This window comes from Sciurus carolinensis, chromosome 2, assembly GCF_902686445.1.
Source record: "Sciurus carolinensis chromosome 2, mSciCar1.2, whole genome shotgun sequence".
NCBI classification, from domain to species: Eukaryota; Metazoa; Chordata; class Mammalia; order Rodentia; family Sciuridae; genus Sciurus; species Sciurus carolinensis.
The window spans coordinates 191,265,356-191,285,089 of record NC_062214.1 but is presented as its reverse complement, the minus strand read 5'-3'; the positions used below and the strand labels follow the sequence as shown (position 1 = coordinate 191,285,089).

The following is a 19,734-nucleotide window of genomic DNA, read 5'->3' as shown; positions in this document are numbered from 1 at the left end:
GAGCAGCCAGGCGTTTCCCAAAGTGGCTGCACCGCCATGTATTCCCGCCGGCAGCGCATGAAGGCTGCGATGTCTCTACCTCTTTGCGGACGCTCCTTGTTACCTGTCTTTCTGGTTTCAGTCCAGGAGATATGGAGTAGGATCTCATTCCATTTCCCTGATGGCTAATGGTTTGAATGACTCTTCTGGGACTTCTGGATAACGCCACTTGTATGAACATCTTAGTTCAAGAAATGTCTGCTCAAATCCTTTGCCTATTTTATAATTGGATTATTCATCTTTTCATTATTGAATTGTAAGTGTTTTTTGAATATTTAGATACAAGTCCTTTGTAAGACATATAACTTGCAAACATTTCCTCCCACTATCTTCCCTTCTTTCATGGTATCCTTGAAGCAAAACATATTTTAATTCTGATGATGTCCAATTTCTCTGTTTTTTCCCTTTGCTTGTGCAGAGACCACTGTCTAATCCAAGGTCAGGGGGGGGTGTGTGCCTGTTCTCTTCTAGCGTTTCACAGTTTGAGCTCTTACACCCAGAGCTTTGATCTACTGAGTTAACTTCTGTACATGGTGTGAGGTAGGGGTCCACTTTCATCCTTTACTCATGGAGATCTGGTTGTCCCTGCACCATCTGTTGAAAAGATCATCCTTTTCTCATTTAATTGACTTGGCGCCCTTGTTGAAAATTGCTTGTAAATGAGCGTTGACCCTTCCTTTATCCGTGGGTCATTTTGAAGAGCTCTCCTTCAGAAGCGCAGGATGTCTTTATGCAAGATAGGTACGGGTCGTAGCTCCACTGCTGAGCTGCTGGGAGATGCTGGGTGAGTCTGCTTCCTTCACTAAGCCTCAGCCTCCCCGTCCAAAACAGCACAGCTAGGCAGGAGGATTTCTGAGAACTGGCTTAGTTGTGACACTTGGGAACGTCTGTGCAGATCCTTTCTTTCCTCCAGTCCTTGGTGTCTCATCATCCCATGAGGCCTACCCCTGCAGCCTGTCTCAAATTGGGGCAGTTCCAGCAACTCCTTCCCCTAGCCTGGCCCCATGAAAGGCAGCCCCACCTTTCCATGAATGTTACTGCTGTGCACATTCATTTAGTAAGTCGCACTGTTCTCCCTCTCTGTGCCAGCTGGGATCCAGACCTGAGTGCACAGTGGAAGACAGACTTACCAGCAAGTAGTCCTGAGTGGAGTGGGCATGCTGGCTGGCACTCAGTACTATAGGCAGCAGGTCTGGGTGACAGATGGCAGCACATGTATTTGCCAGTAGGGCCACAGACGTGGTCCACATGGTGAACGCTTGCTGTAGGTCCTATCCGAAGGGTGTTGGTATAGCTATGGAGTAAGGCCACCATGCTCTGTTCCTGCCACCCAGCAGCAGCAACTATTACTTCACTCGCACTTTGGGCTCTAACCAACCACAACACACTGACCAAGTAGGGGCTGAGCATGTGTCTGCAAGTACTGGTTAGGGGAAGGCCTTTGGAGCTAGAATTCTTGAATTCCAATCCTGGCTCTGCATGCTTCTGAGAAAGTTTTCTAACATCTTTATATTTTGTTACCTTATTTATATTATAGGTATATATGTATACTTGTTGGATTATTTGTTTCTAAAACTTGATAAAATGCTTTAGTAAATGACATGGCATTACTTAGAGGTTGGAATTGTAGCTTTAAAAAAATGCAGCAATTACCCCACGTTAGGCCCACTCCACAATTGGTTCTTATGGCCCACGGCCATGACACGTTGGAACATGGTAACATGGTACAATGAGCCTCTGGGTTGTTCCAGCAGAAGATAATTAAAGCCCTTTACGCTTGGAGGGGATGCTGCTCAGAAGCATGTATTCCCTGAAGCAGCTGTGACCCTTCCTTTCACCACACCCTCCACTTTCAAGCTCACCCAGTCTCAGAGTCATGAAAGTCAGCTGGTGATGACTGCTCCTGTTTCAGCAATGAGGAGACGGGAGTCTGGGAGCTGGCGGGTGGCAGAGCCCTCACTGGAACCCATGTCCCCTAATCCCACTCCACACCTGCTCCACCCCCACCAGAGGCCCGCATGCAGGCTCTCGTTAGGGACTTAACAGGATGTGCTGATGTCCACTCTCGCCCCTGGTCCTGGCTTTTCTCAGGTTTCACTGAACCAGCAACATGAGTATGTTAAGGACTGATACTGGCAGAGCGAGGGGCATCCTGGTTCCATGCTTTTCTCTTTCTTTCTCTTTTCTTTTTTCTCTGTGTGTGTGTGTGTAGGGGGGTTACCAGGGATTGAACAGAGGTGCTTCATTACTGAGCCCACCGCTCTTTTTATATTTTATTTAGAGACAGGGTTTCACTGAGTTGCATAGAGGCTTGCCAAGTTGCTGGCTTTGAACTCAGGATCCTCCTGCCTCAGCCTCCTGAGCTCTGGGATTACAGGAGTGTACTACTGCTCCTGGCAGCGCTCTCTTTTAATTTAAAGGAAAAAACAAAACACCTTTTTAGTACCTTGTACGCACCAACAGGGGTAGATGTTCTTAATTTCATTTTCCAGCTTTATCTCTCCATTAACAGTATTTGCATGCACCAGCTGTCTGTCAGTATCTGTCCCCAGTACTGGAATTAAAATAGGCAAGGGCCCAGGTGCTGTTTACTCTCAAGTGAGGACAGACAGGCTCAGAGTTCAGAGCAGCTGGACCGCAGCAGATTCCTATAACTCAAAGGTTGATTTTCAGCCCTGATGCCAGGAGGCTCCCAGGCCCACGCACACGCAGTGCAGGCACGCAGGTCTAGTTTGGGACCTTCAGGGGAATACAGTAGGAGTCTCAGGGTGGTGGAACAGAGGCCCCTACAGAAGAAGCTCAGAGAGCCCCATGCACATTTGGTGAGTCCGTATGCTCTTCTGTTTTTCACCCTCCTGGCTGTTGGTTCAAGGTGCCTGGTTTTTTATCCCCAAGAGTCACCTGTTCACAGGCTGGCTGGTAGCACCCTTGGAATTGGAGCAGGTCGCTCTTGGCTGCGTGTCTCCCGGTCACTCAGCTCCTGGCTCCCTCAGCCTCTGCCAGCTGGCCCAGTGCTGAGTACACTCAGGAGACCTGACAGGAGCAGCCTGGGCGGTGCTCAGTACCGAGTCCACAGCTGAGCAAGGGCGTCCTGGGTTACCAATGTGAAACTCAAGAAGACATTTTACCATTTGCACTGTGAGTGAAAACCGCAGCGTGCTGTGATTACACGCCAAGATTAAAAATATTACCCATGCAAAGTGCGGGTCGGGGTGTGCAGGACTCGGTGCTCTCGCAGCCACTGGTGGGAAGACCAAGTGGTGCAGCCACCTGGGAGCATAGTTTGGCAGCTTCAGAAAACAGTGACTATGCGCCACTCTGATCCAGCACCCGTGAGAATTTATAGGCCAGGGAAGCGAAGGCTTCTATCCATGCACGGTGCTACAGCGGCCTACACAGCCATCAGTGGGTGAAGGACTGACCAACCGGTGGTAGGAACCCCTGCGGAGTGTTGCTTAGCAATAAAAAGGAAAGAACCATGGATACAGGCAGCAGAGTGGTGGACCTCATAGTGGTTATGGTGAGTGGAAGAAGCCAGATCCCTCAGAAGAGTTCCGGCTGTATCTCTCCATTCCGTCTGTGCACAAAACTCTAGAAAATGAAACTACAGTGATGGTGAACAGTCCCGTGGTTGCCTGGGATGGGCTGTGGACAGGATGGAGGGATTATAAAGAGGACTGGGGAACTGATGTTTGGGTTCATTATCTTGATGGGATGGCAGTTTTGTAAGTGACCTGTGAATGTCAAAACTACCAAATTGTGCAGTTTAAATATAAGAAGTTTCTTGCTTATCGATTATGCCCCTATCAAGGTGTTAATAATAGAATAGGGGCAACCGCCATCTCCAGCCAGCCGTCTATAAGGTGAAGCCCACCCTCCCTCCTTCGGGGCCCCGTTTGTGCCGACCGACAGCAGCCTGTCCGTGTGTGATCTGGGTTTGAGGCAGTGGGAGGCACGTGGTGAGGTGTCAGTGGTCACTGTGGTGACAGTCCAGTGAGCAGGCACTGGTTTCTGTGGGAGATGTTCAGAAGGTGGGGCCAGCCGGCCAGGCAGGTCTGGTGGGTGCAGGAATGTTCCTCTGTGGGGAGACTGTGTCTGAGGACCAGAGGAGCTGGGGACAGGGCCAGACCTGGTTAGCACACGTCTCTGACTCCCAGGGCCAACGAGATCAGGGAGGGGGCTGGAGCGGGCAGCCTGGGGGACGTGGGTCAGTGCCAAGCTTCAGAGATGCTGGTGGGCTGGCGGAAGTGAGGACAAGTATAGAGACAGGCGTGACTTCCTGCTGGATCAGCCAGATCTCAGGGAAGGGCTGGGGCGTTGCTCAGTGAGAGCTGTCCTCAGCCAGGGCTTTGAGAATCCACCTGGGGGCGTGCTCGGGACTGCAGGTGATGTGTTCCTGCTGTGGCAGGGGCTGGGCCCTCCCGGTCTCCCCATACTGGGAGGATGGAGCTGCATGGGGCCTGGGGGTACAGTGTACCCTTGAATGCCCGTAGCTGTCCTGACCCCTAGTCCCACATGGAACAGGGCTGGTGCTGGGTGGGGTGGGAGAAGTTCCACTCCTTCCTGTTGACTCAGCTCCACCAGAGGCAGGGGCCCAGAGAGGAGGGGCAAGGGGAGGAAGGGGAGGAAGGGGAGGAAGGGGAGGAAGAGGAACCTCGGGTGCCCTGGTGTTCTGGGAGGCCCGGCTCTGTGGGGCAGAGGTGGCCAGAGTGGGTGAGGTTGAGCCCACCCTGCGTAAGGCCTCAGGCCGCTTCAGGGCCCCCTCAGGTCTATTGATCAAACACCGGCAGCGTATAGCTGCTCGTGAAGAGAAAGAAGCCCCTGGTGGGCGGAGACGAGAAAGGCTGGGCGGTTTCAGCGCAAGGTGAATTTGGATGGCTTCCAGATTTCTAATCTCCGCCCACATTGACCCAGCCTGTTCTGAGCGCCAACACGCCCCTCCCCATAGGACAAATACACAGAGACCCCCTTCGTAGCTGGAGTAAGTTCCGACCTCGGTGGCCCTAGACAACCTCTCACCTGGTGGCTCAGAAACTTTATCTGGAAACTAGTTAAATGCAAATTCCTGGGCCCCGCCCTCCGCTATTTTAGAAACTGGGGCAGGACCTGCAATTGCTTTCAGAAGCCCTCCAGCTGAGGGGTGTGTGCAGGGGTGCTGGCCTCCTCCCGCGCTCAGAGGGGTGTTGTGCTGTGTTGTGTAGTGTGTGTTACAACAGTCAGTGAGAAATCCATTCTACATGTCGCACTTTGGATCAAGATCTCTGAATTAATTTCACAACCTATGGGTCACGACCCAGCGTGAAAAAACTGCAGCTTCGCAATACTGCTTGGGGCCAGGCTGGCTGCACTGATGGGCCTGCCCACAGCAGCCTGGGACGGGGCACTCGGCGTCCCAGCCAGGCTCAGAGCGGCCCTGACACTCTGCCCAGTGACGTCTGACCCGCAGTAGACGACAGTCCCCTTACCTCCTGCCCTCTGACCGGCTCTGCTCACCCACTCCACCAGCAGCACGGGTGACCCAGCAGGTCCTGAGAGGGGCTGTTGCTCTCGAAGCCTCTGATTGGCTGCCCTCGTGGAGCCTGAGCCAATCACACCCGCGCCCAGGTAGCTAAGGCTCCACCTTCTGGAGCCCCCGCCCCGCCCCCGGGATGCCCCTGGGAGGACAGTCTGGACCTGCCACCTGCTCTTGGATTCTCTCTACGTCGCCCGCCTGCCTCTGTGCCCTCGGTCACTTACGTTTGACGGCAAGTCGCCAAGGCCAGTGTTTCCCAGGGAGAAATCCTGGCATCCCCAAGCCCATGCCTGTGGATGGGGAGCTTGGGGAGCTAATTTAGGAGCTGTTGGAGATGCGGTTTAATTGTGGACATATCTGGGGAAGGAAGTGGGCCATCGAGCAGCAGGTTTCATTGCCAAATACCGTTTATCTGTGATGGCGGGACTGATTTAAAGTCACTTTAGAGTGCTTGTCTTGAAAGCAGTTGCTGGCTTGTCCTGTGACTGGGACTGACTGTAAAGTGGCCCTCACTACCCCTCACAGAGTGGGGTTTCTTGTATAACCTTTACAGTCATGCCTCAGTACCAACCGGGCATTGGTTCCAGGACCCCCCACAAACACTCAAATCCGCAAATGCTCAAGTCCCTTATTAAGATGGCATAGTATTTGCCTACAGACACCCTCTATGGACTGTGGTCTCCAGATTACTTATAACCATACAATGTAAATAGTTGTTAAACTGTATCATAGGGAATAATGACAAGAAAAAAGTCTGTACAGGTTTAGTACAAATGCAAATTTAAAAAATTATATACCAGAGATTGAACCTGGTATATAACCAGGTATTTAACCACTGAGCCACATCCCCAGTGCTTTTTATTTTTTCTTTTGAGACAGAGTCTCCCCAAATTGCTGAGGGCCTCGTGAAGCTGCTGAGGCTGACTTTGAACTTGTGATCCTCCAGCCTCAGCCTCCCGAGCTGCTGGGATTACAGGTGTGCGCCACCATGCCTGGCCTAAACGTGGTTTTGATCTGTTGCTGACCGGCCATGTAGCCAATGGGCAGGAGGCAGTTGAGGCACCCTGCAGTCAGTGTGGCTACCTCTAAGATGGGATAAAGCCCAGGAATTGCTCCCAATTCTAGCTCTGGCTGCCTTGGAGAGCCAAAGAATAAACCCAAGATAGTGCTGCAGTGTCCGGCCTGAGGCTGCTTTGTGCTCCGAGAGGCCCCTGACCCTCCTTTCTACACTCTTTGCTCTCAAAACCGCTTTCTGTTCATGCAACACAGGAGAGACTCACGGAGGCCTGTCCTGTCCGTGTCCTGGACTGTGACCCCCTCCACAATATCATCTGCTATCACTCTCACTGGGTGAGGAGAGCATTCCCAGAGGCCACTTGGAATAAGCTTTGGGATTAAAACCAGCTGTGGCGCAGTTCCTGAAATTCCATCTGAGTACAGGAGGGTAGTGGGAAGGAGGGCGCAGGGTGGGAACTCCATGTGAGCGGCAGGACTGAGTCACAGATGCTGAGTCACAGCCCGCCAGGACTCGGGGTGGGTTTTTGGTTGGCGGCCCCTGGCTGGGTTCACCCAGTGGGAACACCAGGCGGTTCACTCGCAGGGTTGCTGAAGGAGCCTGGCTGTACTAGAGCCACATCCCGACCCTTTCTGGTTTCCAGAACAAAATGTCAGAGGGTAGCTGGGTTGGCACAGGGCTGGCACGACTGGGCACAGTTCGATTGAGGCTGCCTGGCAGCTGGGGCTCCAGTAGTTGTCCTCCACTCTAGATCCTGAGGTTAGGCTCACACTGATCCCCTGAGGGTCCCTTTCTGGAACTTGGATGCTCACTGAAGACCCACAGAAGCTGACTGCCCTGGGCTCCCCACACGCCCTCAGTGGGTTCTGGGGTATAGGCAGGGCATCAGGCTGTGTAGCACCGTGGGGTTGAAGAACGGAAGCTTTGGACTTCAACTGTCCTGGGTTCAAGCCCTGCCTTTTCATCCCTGTGACTTTGGGTAGTGTCCTCAGTATTGCTGAACCTCAGTTTTCTCAGCCACAAAGCAGAATCATAAATGTCTCAGTGCATCTTTGTGGGATAAGTAAGTGAATAGCTATAGTTTTTTATCAGACAAACATGGGCCATTGCTATCATTGTTCACCCTGGATCCTCCCCGGTGGGGCGGGTTATCGGTTTCTATGAGTCTTAGTTTCTATCTGTCTTTGTAAAATGGGTCTAGTAATGCCAGCTGTGTGACTGTCACTCTGGGAACCTGGCTTTGCCCTTTTCTTTCTAGACAGGGGCTGGTGTCATGGTTTAAGGGTCCCCCTACTGGGCTTTGGTTCGGTCCTGAGCAGGCTTCTTGGAGCTCTGGATCCTCCAATGGAAGCGATGCTACAGTGTTTGCCAGTTCCTGGGCATTGTTTAAAAGCGCCCTTCAGGGGTCGGAGGGTTGGAGACAGGGGCTGTCCCGACTTGGTCCTTATGGGTGTCAGCCCCCCAGTGGCACTGCAGAGCCAGATAAGGGCTTCTCCCTGCAACTCCACCTCCTAGGACCAGGAAGAAGGGGAAGATGGAGGAGAGGGTTCAAACGCTGACCCCAGGATTAGGGCTCTGAGTCCCAGTGGCCACCCGTGACGCTGAGCTGGCAGGGAGCCGAGTGCCCGGTCTTTCCTGCTAGGCTGGTCCCCTGCAGGCCACACTGCAACTTGACCATTTGCTCTTGGTCCTGGAACAGGGGCAAGGGTCCAGTGTCCTGTAGTCTTCAACCGGGCAGGCCCTGGCCCTGGGCCCTCACCTGCTTCCCCCGTCCCCTGCTCCACCCATGGCCAGAGGCGGGCACCCTGCAGGCTGCTCTGGCACAGGCTCCCCAATACTGGCTTCAGGCTGGGCCTGAGCTAAAGCCACAGAGCTGAGGCAAGATGGGACCTCCTGTTCCTGCTGCTCCGTGGTCCCGACCCAGGATCCCTTTGCCTCCTGGCTGCTTCTCAGCTCCTTCACCCCTGTTCCATTCCTCTGGTTTGCAGCAGGACTCGGTGGGTTCACTCTGCCTTGCTGGAGCCCAGTGATCCAGGGCTGCTGTCCTCCCGGGCTGTTGTGCCTGGTGCCCCTCCAGTGGGGAGAGCTGGGCTTCACTGGGAGGCAGTGTGATCCACCTATGATCCACCTGTGATCCACCTGTGAGCCAAACACGGGCTTTGGAATCCAGTAGGAGGCGCCAATCTTAGTGCTGCCTGGAGCGGCCCTGGGCCTGGACTCTCTCCGAGCTGCTGTCTAGGAGCAGGAGCTCTCCCCGCCTGCGCCGGCAGCCCCCTGCCTCTGAGAGGAAGGTGCTCCCCCGCCCCTGTGGTGGGGAGAAGGAAGCCCCACCAAGGTCCTGCTACTAGGCCAAAGAGTTGGTCCCCCGCCCGCCATCTGAGGGACCAACCTCACAGACAGGAGCGTGGAGGACCCAGCGGGGGCCTCACGAAGCGCCCGATGCAATGCAGGCCCCTGGTTTTCCACAGATGCTGCTGCCCCTCTCCCCTGGCTGTTCTTCCTGGTTGGGGTCTGTGTCTGACTGTCCACGACGCACTTCTCTGTGACGCCTCAGCTTCATCTCAGCTTCCTCAGCCCTGAGCCTTCCCTGGGCTCTCATTAAGGTTCCCTTTCTGAGGAGATGGCTCAGGCCTGGAGCTCAGGTTCTGGAAGCTTCCTGACCTCTCCACACTGCACGCTTACGGCGTTCTGGGAGGACATCTCCAGCTGTGCCCAGGGGCGACTCGGTCTTCTGGGCATTTGGGCCCGGTTCTGAGCACTTGCTCTCTTTCTAGTCTGCCCCAACTTGGGTCTTCTACCCCCAGGACAAAAAGAGAAGAAGAGCGCTCCTCTTCTGGATGCTGCCGGTGACGGCCACATGGGCCCTGAGCCCCAAGGCTGTTCCTCTCTAACTCTCCCTCACAGACCGGCACTTGCCTGGACCACAGTGGTCAGTGTCCTCTCGGAGGCCCTCTTACTGCTCCCACAGACAGCTGCGAGACACCCAGAGCCCACCCCTGCTACCAGGAGCCCCTCCAGGAACATTTGCCCAGGGGCCTAGAAATGAAAGCAGCTTATTTTATTTATGTGCTCATTTTTTACTCTTGAGCACTTTTTCTTGCTAAAGCATTGCTTAGAAATGCTTAGAAAATGCATAATTTTTTTACTTGTTTTTGGGTTACTTTCTTTATAAAAAAATTTTTTTTAGTTATATATGGACACAATATGTTATTTACTTATTTTTATGTGGTGCTGAGGTTTGAACCCAGTGCCTCCCACATGCTAGGCAAGTGCTCTACCACTGAGCCACAACTCCAGCCCCTGGGTTACCTTCTTATTAGGTGAAACAAAATTAATTCTAGATGGATTATAATACTAAATATTAAAAATAATGCCATGAATATATCCATGCATGAATGTGATCGAGTGTGACATGGTAAACATTTCTTCATGTAATAAAACATGGTGAGAAAGTATTTGGCCAATATGTCAAGAACTGAAACCCGTACAAAAATCTTGAATAGCCTGTTAGAAAACTGTTTAAAGGGTAGCTAAAGATGCACCCACAAAAAGTAGTCAAAAACTAGAGGGAAAGGATTTTACATGATTTTTAAAAAGTGTACCAATGTAACTCATTTCTTTCGAATGTATTTGGAATCTACCAGATTCTCCAAAGGCATCGTTGATTAGCTTCGCGTCTTCGTTGCACTTCGCGTGCAGTAGCTGCGTGCTTGTGGGGCACAGCCGCTCCCTCAGTACAGGGATCCCCGGAGCCCCAGCCCCTCAGGGTAACCAACCCGGCCTCGCCCTATCTTTTCCTTCTGTTCCGGGCCTTCTTGCTTCTCTCTCCTAGTTCTTCATAAAACATAGAGTAGGTTGTTGTGAAAATGGTTCCTTTTTAAAATACTATCTCCATTTAACCGATTTAAAGATGAAAGTTCTCCCCTTGCAGTGTGACAGGGCCGCGCTGGCTCCTGCCGCCTCCCCTCCTCTGGTCTTGCACAGTTGCAGCGTTCCCAGGCTCAGCGGTCCCATGCATCCCCTCCCCATGAACCCTGGCTGTTGCCTGAAGCTGTTGTCCCCATACCAAAACTCTTGCTGGTTCCCCTTGCCCTGAGGGTCAAGTCCAGCATCCTGGACGCAGCTGCTAAGAAGCTCCGACCTGGCCCTCACCCCCATCCAGATTTCGCCATCGCCTCTCCTCCCTGTTCCCCCACTCCAGCCTCACCTGCCCCCTGGAGCTGCAAGCCCCTTTCCTCTGCCCTGGCTGCCGAAGCCCTGCCCCTCAGCTGCCCTCCTCTGTGGCCCCAGTGTCGGCCTCCAAGGCCCACATCAGCCTGTGCTATAACCACCCGACCACACGACCCCTTCCCTCACGGTCCTGGGCCCGTTTGGCCAGAGCCACACCTGCCTGTCTCCACATCCGCAGCCCCTGGGACACCGTCTGGCTGCAGAGTCCATTAGCCCAGCAGCCCACAGGCCCCTGCTGTCCTACAGCTAGCCCCCTGGGGTGGTGGAGAGCTGCTGTCTGGATGCGGTTCCTGTGGAGGGAAGCCCTCCACCCAGCACTCACGGTGTGTAGGGTGGAAAGGAACCACTACCATGTTGGGATTGTGCGCTGGGTGAGGCCCGCGAGGGTGGTTTCGTGAGTCACGGCGAGGTGTCACCTCATTTTCCAGGTGAGGAGACAGACACCCAGAGGGGTTAAGTAGCTAGATGTCACGCAGCTAATGAACCATGAGGCCTGGCCATGAGGACCCACTGCAGTCCTGCCCGTAAGGCCTGCCCTGGCCAGGACCACGCACCCGCCAACTTTGGTGGCAGTTGTGGTGTCAAGCAGTTGCAGGTTGGAGCCTTGGGTCACCTGGGAGGCGTTGGCAGGCTAGAGCCTGCGGTCCAGACCCCGCTTGCCGTCCGCTCTCATCTCTCCAGCAGACTAGGGATGGTGCTTACGTTCTTCATAGAGCCAGGGAAGAATATGCAGCAGAGAACATGAGTGGCCCACAAGTGATCGGCAGCTGCGTGCCGTGCAGATGCCATGGAAGTGTGCCCCTGAGTGGAAAATGTCCCCTGGACCATTCTACCTTGTATGTGTTTCCAGGAATGACCAGGGACTGCATGTGGTGACAGCTGTGGGAGGCCCTGCCTTGCCCAGCACAGTGATGCAGAAGCTGTGTTCTGGGTTGGCTGAGGAGGGTCTCATGAGCAGAGAGAGGGAGCAAAGGCCCAGACCTACTGACAGTCTGAGGGCAGTGGCTGATCCCCAGGCCTGCTGTGTGGCTGGGCTTGTCCTGGCTCACAGGGGCCTCAGTTACAACCTCAGAGGGCCCTCAGAGACTCTTGGTCCATTTTCTGTTGCCATAACAGAGTACCTGAGACCAGCAGACTTATGAAGAATGGAGGTTTATTTGGGCTGACAGTTCTGGAGGCTGAAAGTCCAAGAGCACAGCAGCAGTGAGGACCTTGTGCTGCTTTAATTCATGGTGGGAAGTGGAAGAGCCAGCAGGTGCTTGCAGAAGAGAAACACAAGGGGTGGCCTCGCTGTATACCTGGCTACTCCCACGGCTCCTAGCCTAGTCCCAGAGAGCAAGAGCTCGCTCCCAGGAGAACCAGTCCATGCCACAGCAGTGGCATTAGTCCTTTGTGACAACCTGACCACCTCTTAAAGTTGCCACCACCTCACAACCCCGGTTATAGTGGGAATTGAATTCCCTGGGGACAATCACACCCAACCATAGCCCTGTTGAACACTCACAGCATACAGATGGGGACACTGAGGCCCAGAGGGACAAGGGCCTTGCTCAGGGAAGTATTCGGACTCCAGATCCAGAGCCGTCTTCCGCTCGCCCCATCTCGGTCCTGCCTGGCCATCGGGCCAGCCCCTGCTGCCTCCTGCCCACCTGCAGTCCTGCAAGTCATTCACCGATGTCATCCAGGGAGGGCAGGCAACCTGGCTCTCGGCACCGGGGCGCAGAGGCAGAGGCCCGCATGGAGCAGTGGAGGCCAGTACGCGTGCTCCCAGCCTCCACGGGGAGGGTGATGCTCCCCACGGAGACCACGGGCCTGATGTCAGAAAGGAGGCTGGTGGTCGAGGACAGGGGTCTCCTGTGGGGTCAGGAAGGGGGAATGAGATGGAGTGGGGCTAGTGATAGGTGGCTATGGGCTGGTGGGGACCGTGGGAGACCAGGCGGCTGCAGGTGCCTGTAGCTCAGCAGCAGCTGGGCGTGTGTATTAGACGCTCCTAGGGCTGCCGGCTGTGAGGATGGGATGAGGCCAGGAACAGGCTTGGGTTCACCGGGGACCGCACTCCTTCCTTGTCGGAGGATGTGCTGGCTGTCCTGCCACAGGGCTCTGGCAGCATCTCCCCCACCTGGCTGCCTCACAGGCCTCTGCTCAGTGGCCTCCATCTCTGACCAGCACCTGAGGCTCCCTGGTGAGCCTCCAGGGGGCCCTATTGTGGGATCGCCTCAAAGACGTTGAGCTGTTTGTTTGCTTTTTAAATCTGGCGCTGGCTCTTCTCCATTGACCTTGGTGGGTGGGAGGTTGGGAGCAGGATTCTTGGTGGTAGAGCCCTCGCCTGGCTCGCAGGAGGCCCTGGGTTCCAACCCCAGCAACGCAGAAAGAAGACCCTTAGCTGGCCAGAAGGGAGGGACCCATGAGCTTGGGTGGGAGTCCCCACTGCCAACCTCTACCCTGACCCACCACATTTCCTCCGGTCTGCCCAGTGCCTGGAACTTGGTCGCAGGTATTTTAGGTGGCATTGCTGTCACTGCAGGTATCCAGGCGTCCTTTGCGCTCAGTACTATTTCAAAGCTCCAAGTTATCAGGCCCCCTGTTGGGCTTTACTGCATTAATAAAGTAGTGCCGATGTGTGTGCGGCTCATGAATTTGATTTTTAGTACTTGGTATCTAGGTTTTGATACAATTGGTTTCCTTTAACTCTTTGTCTTTTATGTTTGGCATTTAAAGCCTTTTTTCCAGAAGGGGCTTGAAGGCAGGGTTAAGAGCGCCCGCACTCCACCGCCGCTCTTCCACCCGAGTCCCCCCGCCCCCCAGAGCTCCTTTGCCGAAGGCCTGGGTCTGCATATTTGCGCTGTGGTCACAGCATCTGGTGCGGCTGGCGCTGGGTTTCATTTCTGTGTTGCACTGAACTGAATCAACATGGTTTGGCAGACTCAGCCAAGAGGCCCCGGCTCCCAGCACTGCCTGCCGCTGGCCAGGTTCAGTCGAGGCTCAACAGAGCCCAGCTCCACAGTCAGACCCTCGCCCCGTGTGTGTGATGTACCTCCGCGTCGCCAGACTAGGAGCCACACAGCCCTGGGCATTTCCAGCAAGGGGGACATCCCGAACCCCGCCGCCTTGAGGCTCTTCCCCACCCGGCCTCCGAGCCTCCAGAGATGCCTTTCTGTCCCTTGCTTTATAAAAACAAAAGCAAACTTTTGGAAGCCACTCGAGACGCACTTTTGGGGCCAGGATACACTGATGGAGTCGCCTGCGGAGTCTACTGTGCTTTTCAAAAGAAGCGAGGACTGGGCGTGGCAAAGTGTTTGGGGAAAAAAAAAAAAAATCAAAACAGCTCCAGAAGAAAAACAAAAACAACCCATTGGGAGGCTGGGCCCAGGTCCAGCCTCTCCGCCCACCCCGCCCCGCCCCGCGCCCCGCCCCTGCTGCCCTTGTCCTCCAGGGTCCTCCTTGGAAGCTTCTCCGCCCAGGCAGCGGGCGGCGCCCAGCGAGGGCGGTTGAGCAACCACCCCCCACCCCCGACGGAAGAAAAAGCCAACGCACTTGGCCAGGGGCAGGAAGGAGTTCCTTCTGTGAAGCAGTGATGGCCCTTCTGGAAAACTCGGAGGAAAAATAAGGGGAAAAGACCTCCAGCTGTGGTCCACCAACCACAGGCAGCTGCCCCTAGCCACGTGGCCACAGTACTGTCCCCAGCCAGGGAGAGAGAAGCCTGGAGGTGTGAAGGGCCACTTCTGCCCACTTCCCAGCTCCCAGTCACGTGAACTCCGAAGCTGAAAGGGCCCTGTCTTTTTCTTTGAGCTGAGGTTGTTGCTGATCCCGCCCCCGCCCCACACTTCCCTTTTCCTCTCTTAGTGCTGGGCATTGAACCCAGGGTGCTTTACCACTGGCCTACATCCCCGATCCTTTTTATTTTGAGACAGGGTCTCCCTAAGTTGCTGAGGCTGACCTCAACCTTGCAATCCTCCTGCCTCAGCCTCCCAAGTCCCTGGGATTATGGGTGTGGGCCTCTGCGCCCAGTTAATATTTCATTTTGCTTTATTAGGTGTAGAGTTGTAACTACCAAGTAGATAACTGTGTCTCATGTTCTGATATTATGATAGGCTCCACATTCTCCTCTGCAAGTTCGCTGTGAGCCTAGGTGTTGGTGGCTACATAATATTGTCAGTACCATAACGAAATGAGCCACCCCTCCATCGCTGGGCACGTGGGCTGTGCCTAGCTGTGCCCTGTCTTGCCATGATGGATAATGGCGTGATGAGGGCCTTGCTGTGTTACACTCGATGCCCGTTCTGGGTTCCTCTTCCAACCACTTTGGGCTCACTCTGTGCAAGGCCTCATGGGAGCCTGGAGGATAAGCCAGACGCAATCCCTTCACATAAAAAGCCGATATAAATAACTTTAATCCAAAGCAGGTCACTCTTGCCATCAGCAGGTAACTAAGACCGCCACGTAGAAGAGTTTCTGAGCTTCACGGGATTTTTAAAAAGTTCCGCGAGCAGATCTGAGACTTGCTTCCGCAGCTCCGGGCAGACCAGGGTGGCAGTCCCGCAAGGGGGCCGGTTGGCATGGGCGGACTGTGCCAGTGGGCAGGTGCCACGAAGGCAGAGGGCGGCATCTCCAGGGCCGAGCAGCGGTTCCTGCCCCTGCAGGGTGTGCTGAGCAGAGGGAGGGCTGGAAACACGGGTGACCTGTGGACCCTGGTGGGTGAGAAGTAAGGACGACATAGAACCCAGGACCGTCCCCCGCCGGCCGTCCGTCTTGGGTGAGCTGCGGCGTGGCTGATGCTAAGCCTGTGACTCTGAGGTTGAGTCTCTGACCCCTTCACTTCCAGATTGGGGTCTCAGGCCTCTAGATGGCCAGCTTCAAGACCTCTCTTGGAGGGGCCTCGCCCTTGAGCCACAGAGGAGAGCTGACCCTGAGCCCAGTGCGGAGAAGAGGGGAGCAGGGAGGCTGAGGGCCAGGGGGCTCTGCCAGCCAGGGCTGACCGTGCCACGGTGCCTGGCACTGAGAGACTGGCCCCAGGTCAGTCCCTGCCTACTGCAGCTCTCGGGCTGTTGGACAGCCACGCTCCCCAGGGCTGTGTGGTCGATGAGGAGCAGCAGGGGGCTTCGGGGTGTCGGTGGCCACCGCCCCGTACCCTTGCCATCTGCCTGACCTCACGTGTCCTTCCTCAGCTGCTGGAGGTGCCATGACTCAGCCGCCGTGGGAGGGCTTCAACCGGAGCGCGGAGGCCGCGGAGGCGTGGATGGCGGCCGTGCAGGAGCAGCTGCGGATCAACGATGACACCCGCGGGCCCCGGGCCGCCCTGGAGGCCAGGCTGCGGGAGACGGAGGTATGCGGGCCGGCCTGGTGGCTCTGCGGCCTTGGCCGTGCCCTCTCCCTTGGACTTCAGGCTTCCTACCTGCAGGGTGGCAGGGGTGGGCCAGCCGGCAGTCACGCTCTGGTGCGCTGGGCTCTCCCCAGAGACAGTGTTGCAGTGCAGATTCTGGCCAGGTGGGCGGGGGCAGGGCTGAGGGTCTATTTCTGACAAGTCCCATTTTCGACGTTGCTGCAGGTCTTTGGGCGCACGTAGGTAGTAAGGGACTGGAGCCTGTCCTCGGTCCCTCGGTCCTAGCTGGGGCCTCCTGTGCAGCCAGGTGGTCCCCCACTCTGCTGGCCCAGCCTGGCCCCTGCCTCTTCCAGCCTCTGTGAGGAGGGTCTGGGCTGGCCAGGTCTGCCCTGGGCAGGATGGGGAGGGGGCTCTGCCCAGTGACGGAACGACACCCTGATCTCCCCAGAGCTGGGATCTGGCTTATCCACCACCCCTGGTGCAGAGCAGGACCTTGGTCCACATAGCACTTGCTGGTGCCAGTGCCTTGGCAGTAGGCTGCCCAAGGGACAAGAGCAAAGAACTGAAACTAAGAGTCAGAGAGGAGACCGTAATTATAATTTCTATGATGATGCTAGACTGCTGTGTGACCTCTGCCAAGTCCCTCTCCGTCTCTGGGCCTCTGTTTTCCTATCTGTAAGTGAAGTAGTTGACTTAAACACCTCTGGGGTCATGTCATTTGGAAGTCCCATAATTCTAATTTATCACTTTATCACACTTATTACTGGACCTTACAGTGCTGTTTTGTTGTTTTGTTTTGTTTTTGGTACTGGGATTCAAAACCAGAAGCATGTGGCCACTAAGCTACACCCTTGACCCTTTTTAAACTTTTTTTATTTTGAGATAGGGTCTGACTAATTTGCAGTTTTTAACTTGCACCCTCCTGTCTCAGCCTCCTGGGTCGCTGGGATTGCCAGTATGCGCCCCTGCTTCCGGGCAGTGGCTCCTCTTAAGGGGAGGGTCTGCCTTTCCCTCCTCCCTCACCGGAAGCCTTAGGGACCCCGCCCCCATCCCGGGTGCATCCTTTTGAGTTAAGTCTTATTCTCTGCTTTTGTTGCAAATATCTCATTGGCAACGTTTGTTGCCCCTTTTGGATGAGGACGGTGAGGAGGAAGAATTTGCATAAAGATGAAGAATTTGCATCCCCTTTCAGAGGCCACATCCCCTTCCGGTGGCATCAGGTGGCATCGAGAGAGGAGCCAGCTTCTGCGGCTTGCCCCTGGGGGCCTCCACACGCTGCCCCTCTCCCTGGAGCGCCCTCTCACTCTGGTCCAGCTCTCTCCACAGCTCTCTTCGCTCTCCAGGGCAAAGCCTCCCTGACAGAGCGTTCAAGAGCTGGCCGACCCTCCTTTCTGCCGTCCCTGTGCAGGGCCTGGGGCAGGAGGTGGTGAGGCACACCCTGTCCTGCGGGGTTCACGGCCTCATGGGAAATGGTACCCAGTCTCACAGCGGGGGTGAGGCTCCTCCCTTAGATGGTCTCATGATTCTTATTGTCCTCCTCTGCAACCTTGCCTGGCTCCCCATTGCCCACCAAAGCCTCCACTCTCTGCATGACCCTGTTCCCCAGCCTCAGCGGCCGCCTCTGTCACACCTCCCTGGCTCACGGCCTCCTGGGTTTCCTACTCGTGGGGTGACCTTCGCGTGGTCTGTGTGAGCATGTGAAAAGAATGCTCCTTGTCCCTGAGCCTTTCTGACCAGCCTCCCTCTCCTGCCTCCCTGACACACCAGGGCCCTGGATGTGGGTCCCGATCCTCTTACCCTCGGTAGCTGTGTGGCCAGAAGTGAGTCCTGAGCCCTTGTGGAACCTCATCTTCCCACCTCTAGAGTAGGAAAGAGCCCTGGCCCTGGTGCTACCAGAGGCTGCAGGAGACACAAGACATGTGCGCGGCCCAAGAGGGTGGGGGAGAAGGGGCAGGAGGAAGAAAGGAAGGGGAACCGGGGGTGGTGCCAAGGCCTGGGTTCTGGGCCTGCAGCCCATGGCTGCGGCACCTCAGGGGAGTTTCCAGAGCTTTGTCTTGCTTCTGGGGAAAGCGACAGTCACTGCCTTGCAGGAGGGAGGGGGCATTAAGATGAAGGACATAGAATCCTCTTGGCTGGGCCCAGGTGCCTCTGCCTGTCTGCCGGACGGAGGCGTTTGGTCCTTGTGATTTTAAACACGCGCTCTGGGTCTTGCCTTCTGGGCTGCCCTGTTCCCGCCCCAGCCTTCTGGAGCTGGTCTTGGGGCTCCCACCTCCTCTCCCAAAGTCCCACGTCTTGTTCTCTTCCCTTTCTGGGTCCCAGCCCTCTAGATCCTGCTGGACTTCAGGAGTCCTGGCCTCAACTTCCTCACTGGCTTCCTGGCCCCTTTCTGGTGGAAGACATCCTACCATTTCCTGGGGCTCGACTTCCAACAGCCAATGCAGCCATCCCTAAACATATCCTCTTTGCCGTTGCTCACCCGCCTCCAGTCATCCGCCTCGCTAAGATTTGGTGGCCATGCCGCCTCCTCCATGAAGCCCTGTTGGGTTCCCCAGGTCTCTCCTGAGCTTCCATGAGGCTCTTTTTACCGTCACTGTGCTCTTGTTTGCAGCCTGGGACACCAGTGTCCAGCACAGCACCCCGCTGGCCAGCTGAGCTTTGCTGGGTTGAGGGGAAGCCCTGGCCAAGCCCACCCTCCAGCTAGTTCCCACATTCCCCGCTTGTCCTCAGGGGCTGCTTCGTGCAGAATAACTTACAGCTGCAGCTCAAGCGCTCCCTCCCAGGCGGCTGGGCACCTTTGCCAGACTCCTTGCCGGTGATGGGCCCTGAGAGAACCAGAGGAAGAGCGAACCCATCGGGAGGGATGGACTTCCAGAGACTTGGCTCCACCAGCCTAGCCACAGCTTGGGGCTTCTCCCAACCCCCGGGTGCTCAGCAAACACCCCACGTGTTGACTTTTCAGGGCAGGTGTCTCGGCCTTAAGCTGGGTGGGGCTTGGTGTTCTGCCAGGGGACTGGTTCGCTCCTCTGCTTTAGTGGGGAAGCGACCCACTTAGTCACTTGACAAGGGCAGAGCGTCTCAGTTCTCTCATGTTTGAATTCCCGGGCTCCTGGACCCCAGGCCTCGGCCTCCCCGCTGGCTGGACTACAGGCTTGCACCCCTGCGCCTGCCTCGGCGCCCGTGTTTATAAGCTGGAATTGCCACGGTGCACATCTTGCAAGCGTGGGGTGTGATATCCCTTTGAAAAATCGGGACGTTGGAGATACCATCTCCTTAATTATGGTTATTAATAATCCAGTCAATTCTCTCTCTGGATGGCAAGACCTTCATCCTCAGCCTTGTTGTGGGATCCTGGGCCTGCGTGGTGTGCAATGGCCTGGACTGGAAGTGGGTGATGAGGCTCAGTCCAGAACATTCTGCACTGGCCACTCTGGGCTTGTTGTCCCCACGTGGCTGCCTGCTGCTGAGCAGTTGCAGGGGACCCGCCTGGTGCGTGCTGCAGCCCTGCGCTCTGGGACCCTGCTGCATCCTGCAGCTTGGCCAGTAAAACCCCTTTCCTCTCGGGGCACCTGCTCACGCTCCTCTCTTCCCGGCCCCCCACCCTGTGCACACAGAGGCGAC

The 19,734-nt window shown here is 55.7% G+C and overlaps 1 protein-coding gene across 2 annotated transcripts in view; it reads left to right on the top strand.

Annotated features, from left to right (window-relative positions):
• The window catches only part of Syne3 (spectrin repeat containing nuclear envelope family member 3), an 84,340-nt gene that overhangs the window by 19,926 nt on the left and 44,680 nt on the right, over nucleotides 1-19,734 (top strand). For both annotated transcript variants that reach the window (XM_047539655.1, XM_047539656.1), the window contains exon 2: nucleotides 15,962-16,119. In XM_047539655.1, coding sequence (XP_047395611.1) covers nucleotides 15,976-16,119 — 144 coding nt within the window. In that variant the 5' untranslated portion in view covers nucleotides 15,962-15,975. The remainder of the gene's footprint in view (nucleotides 1-15,961; nucleotides 16,120-19,734) is intronic.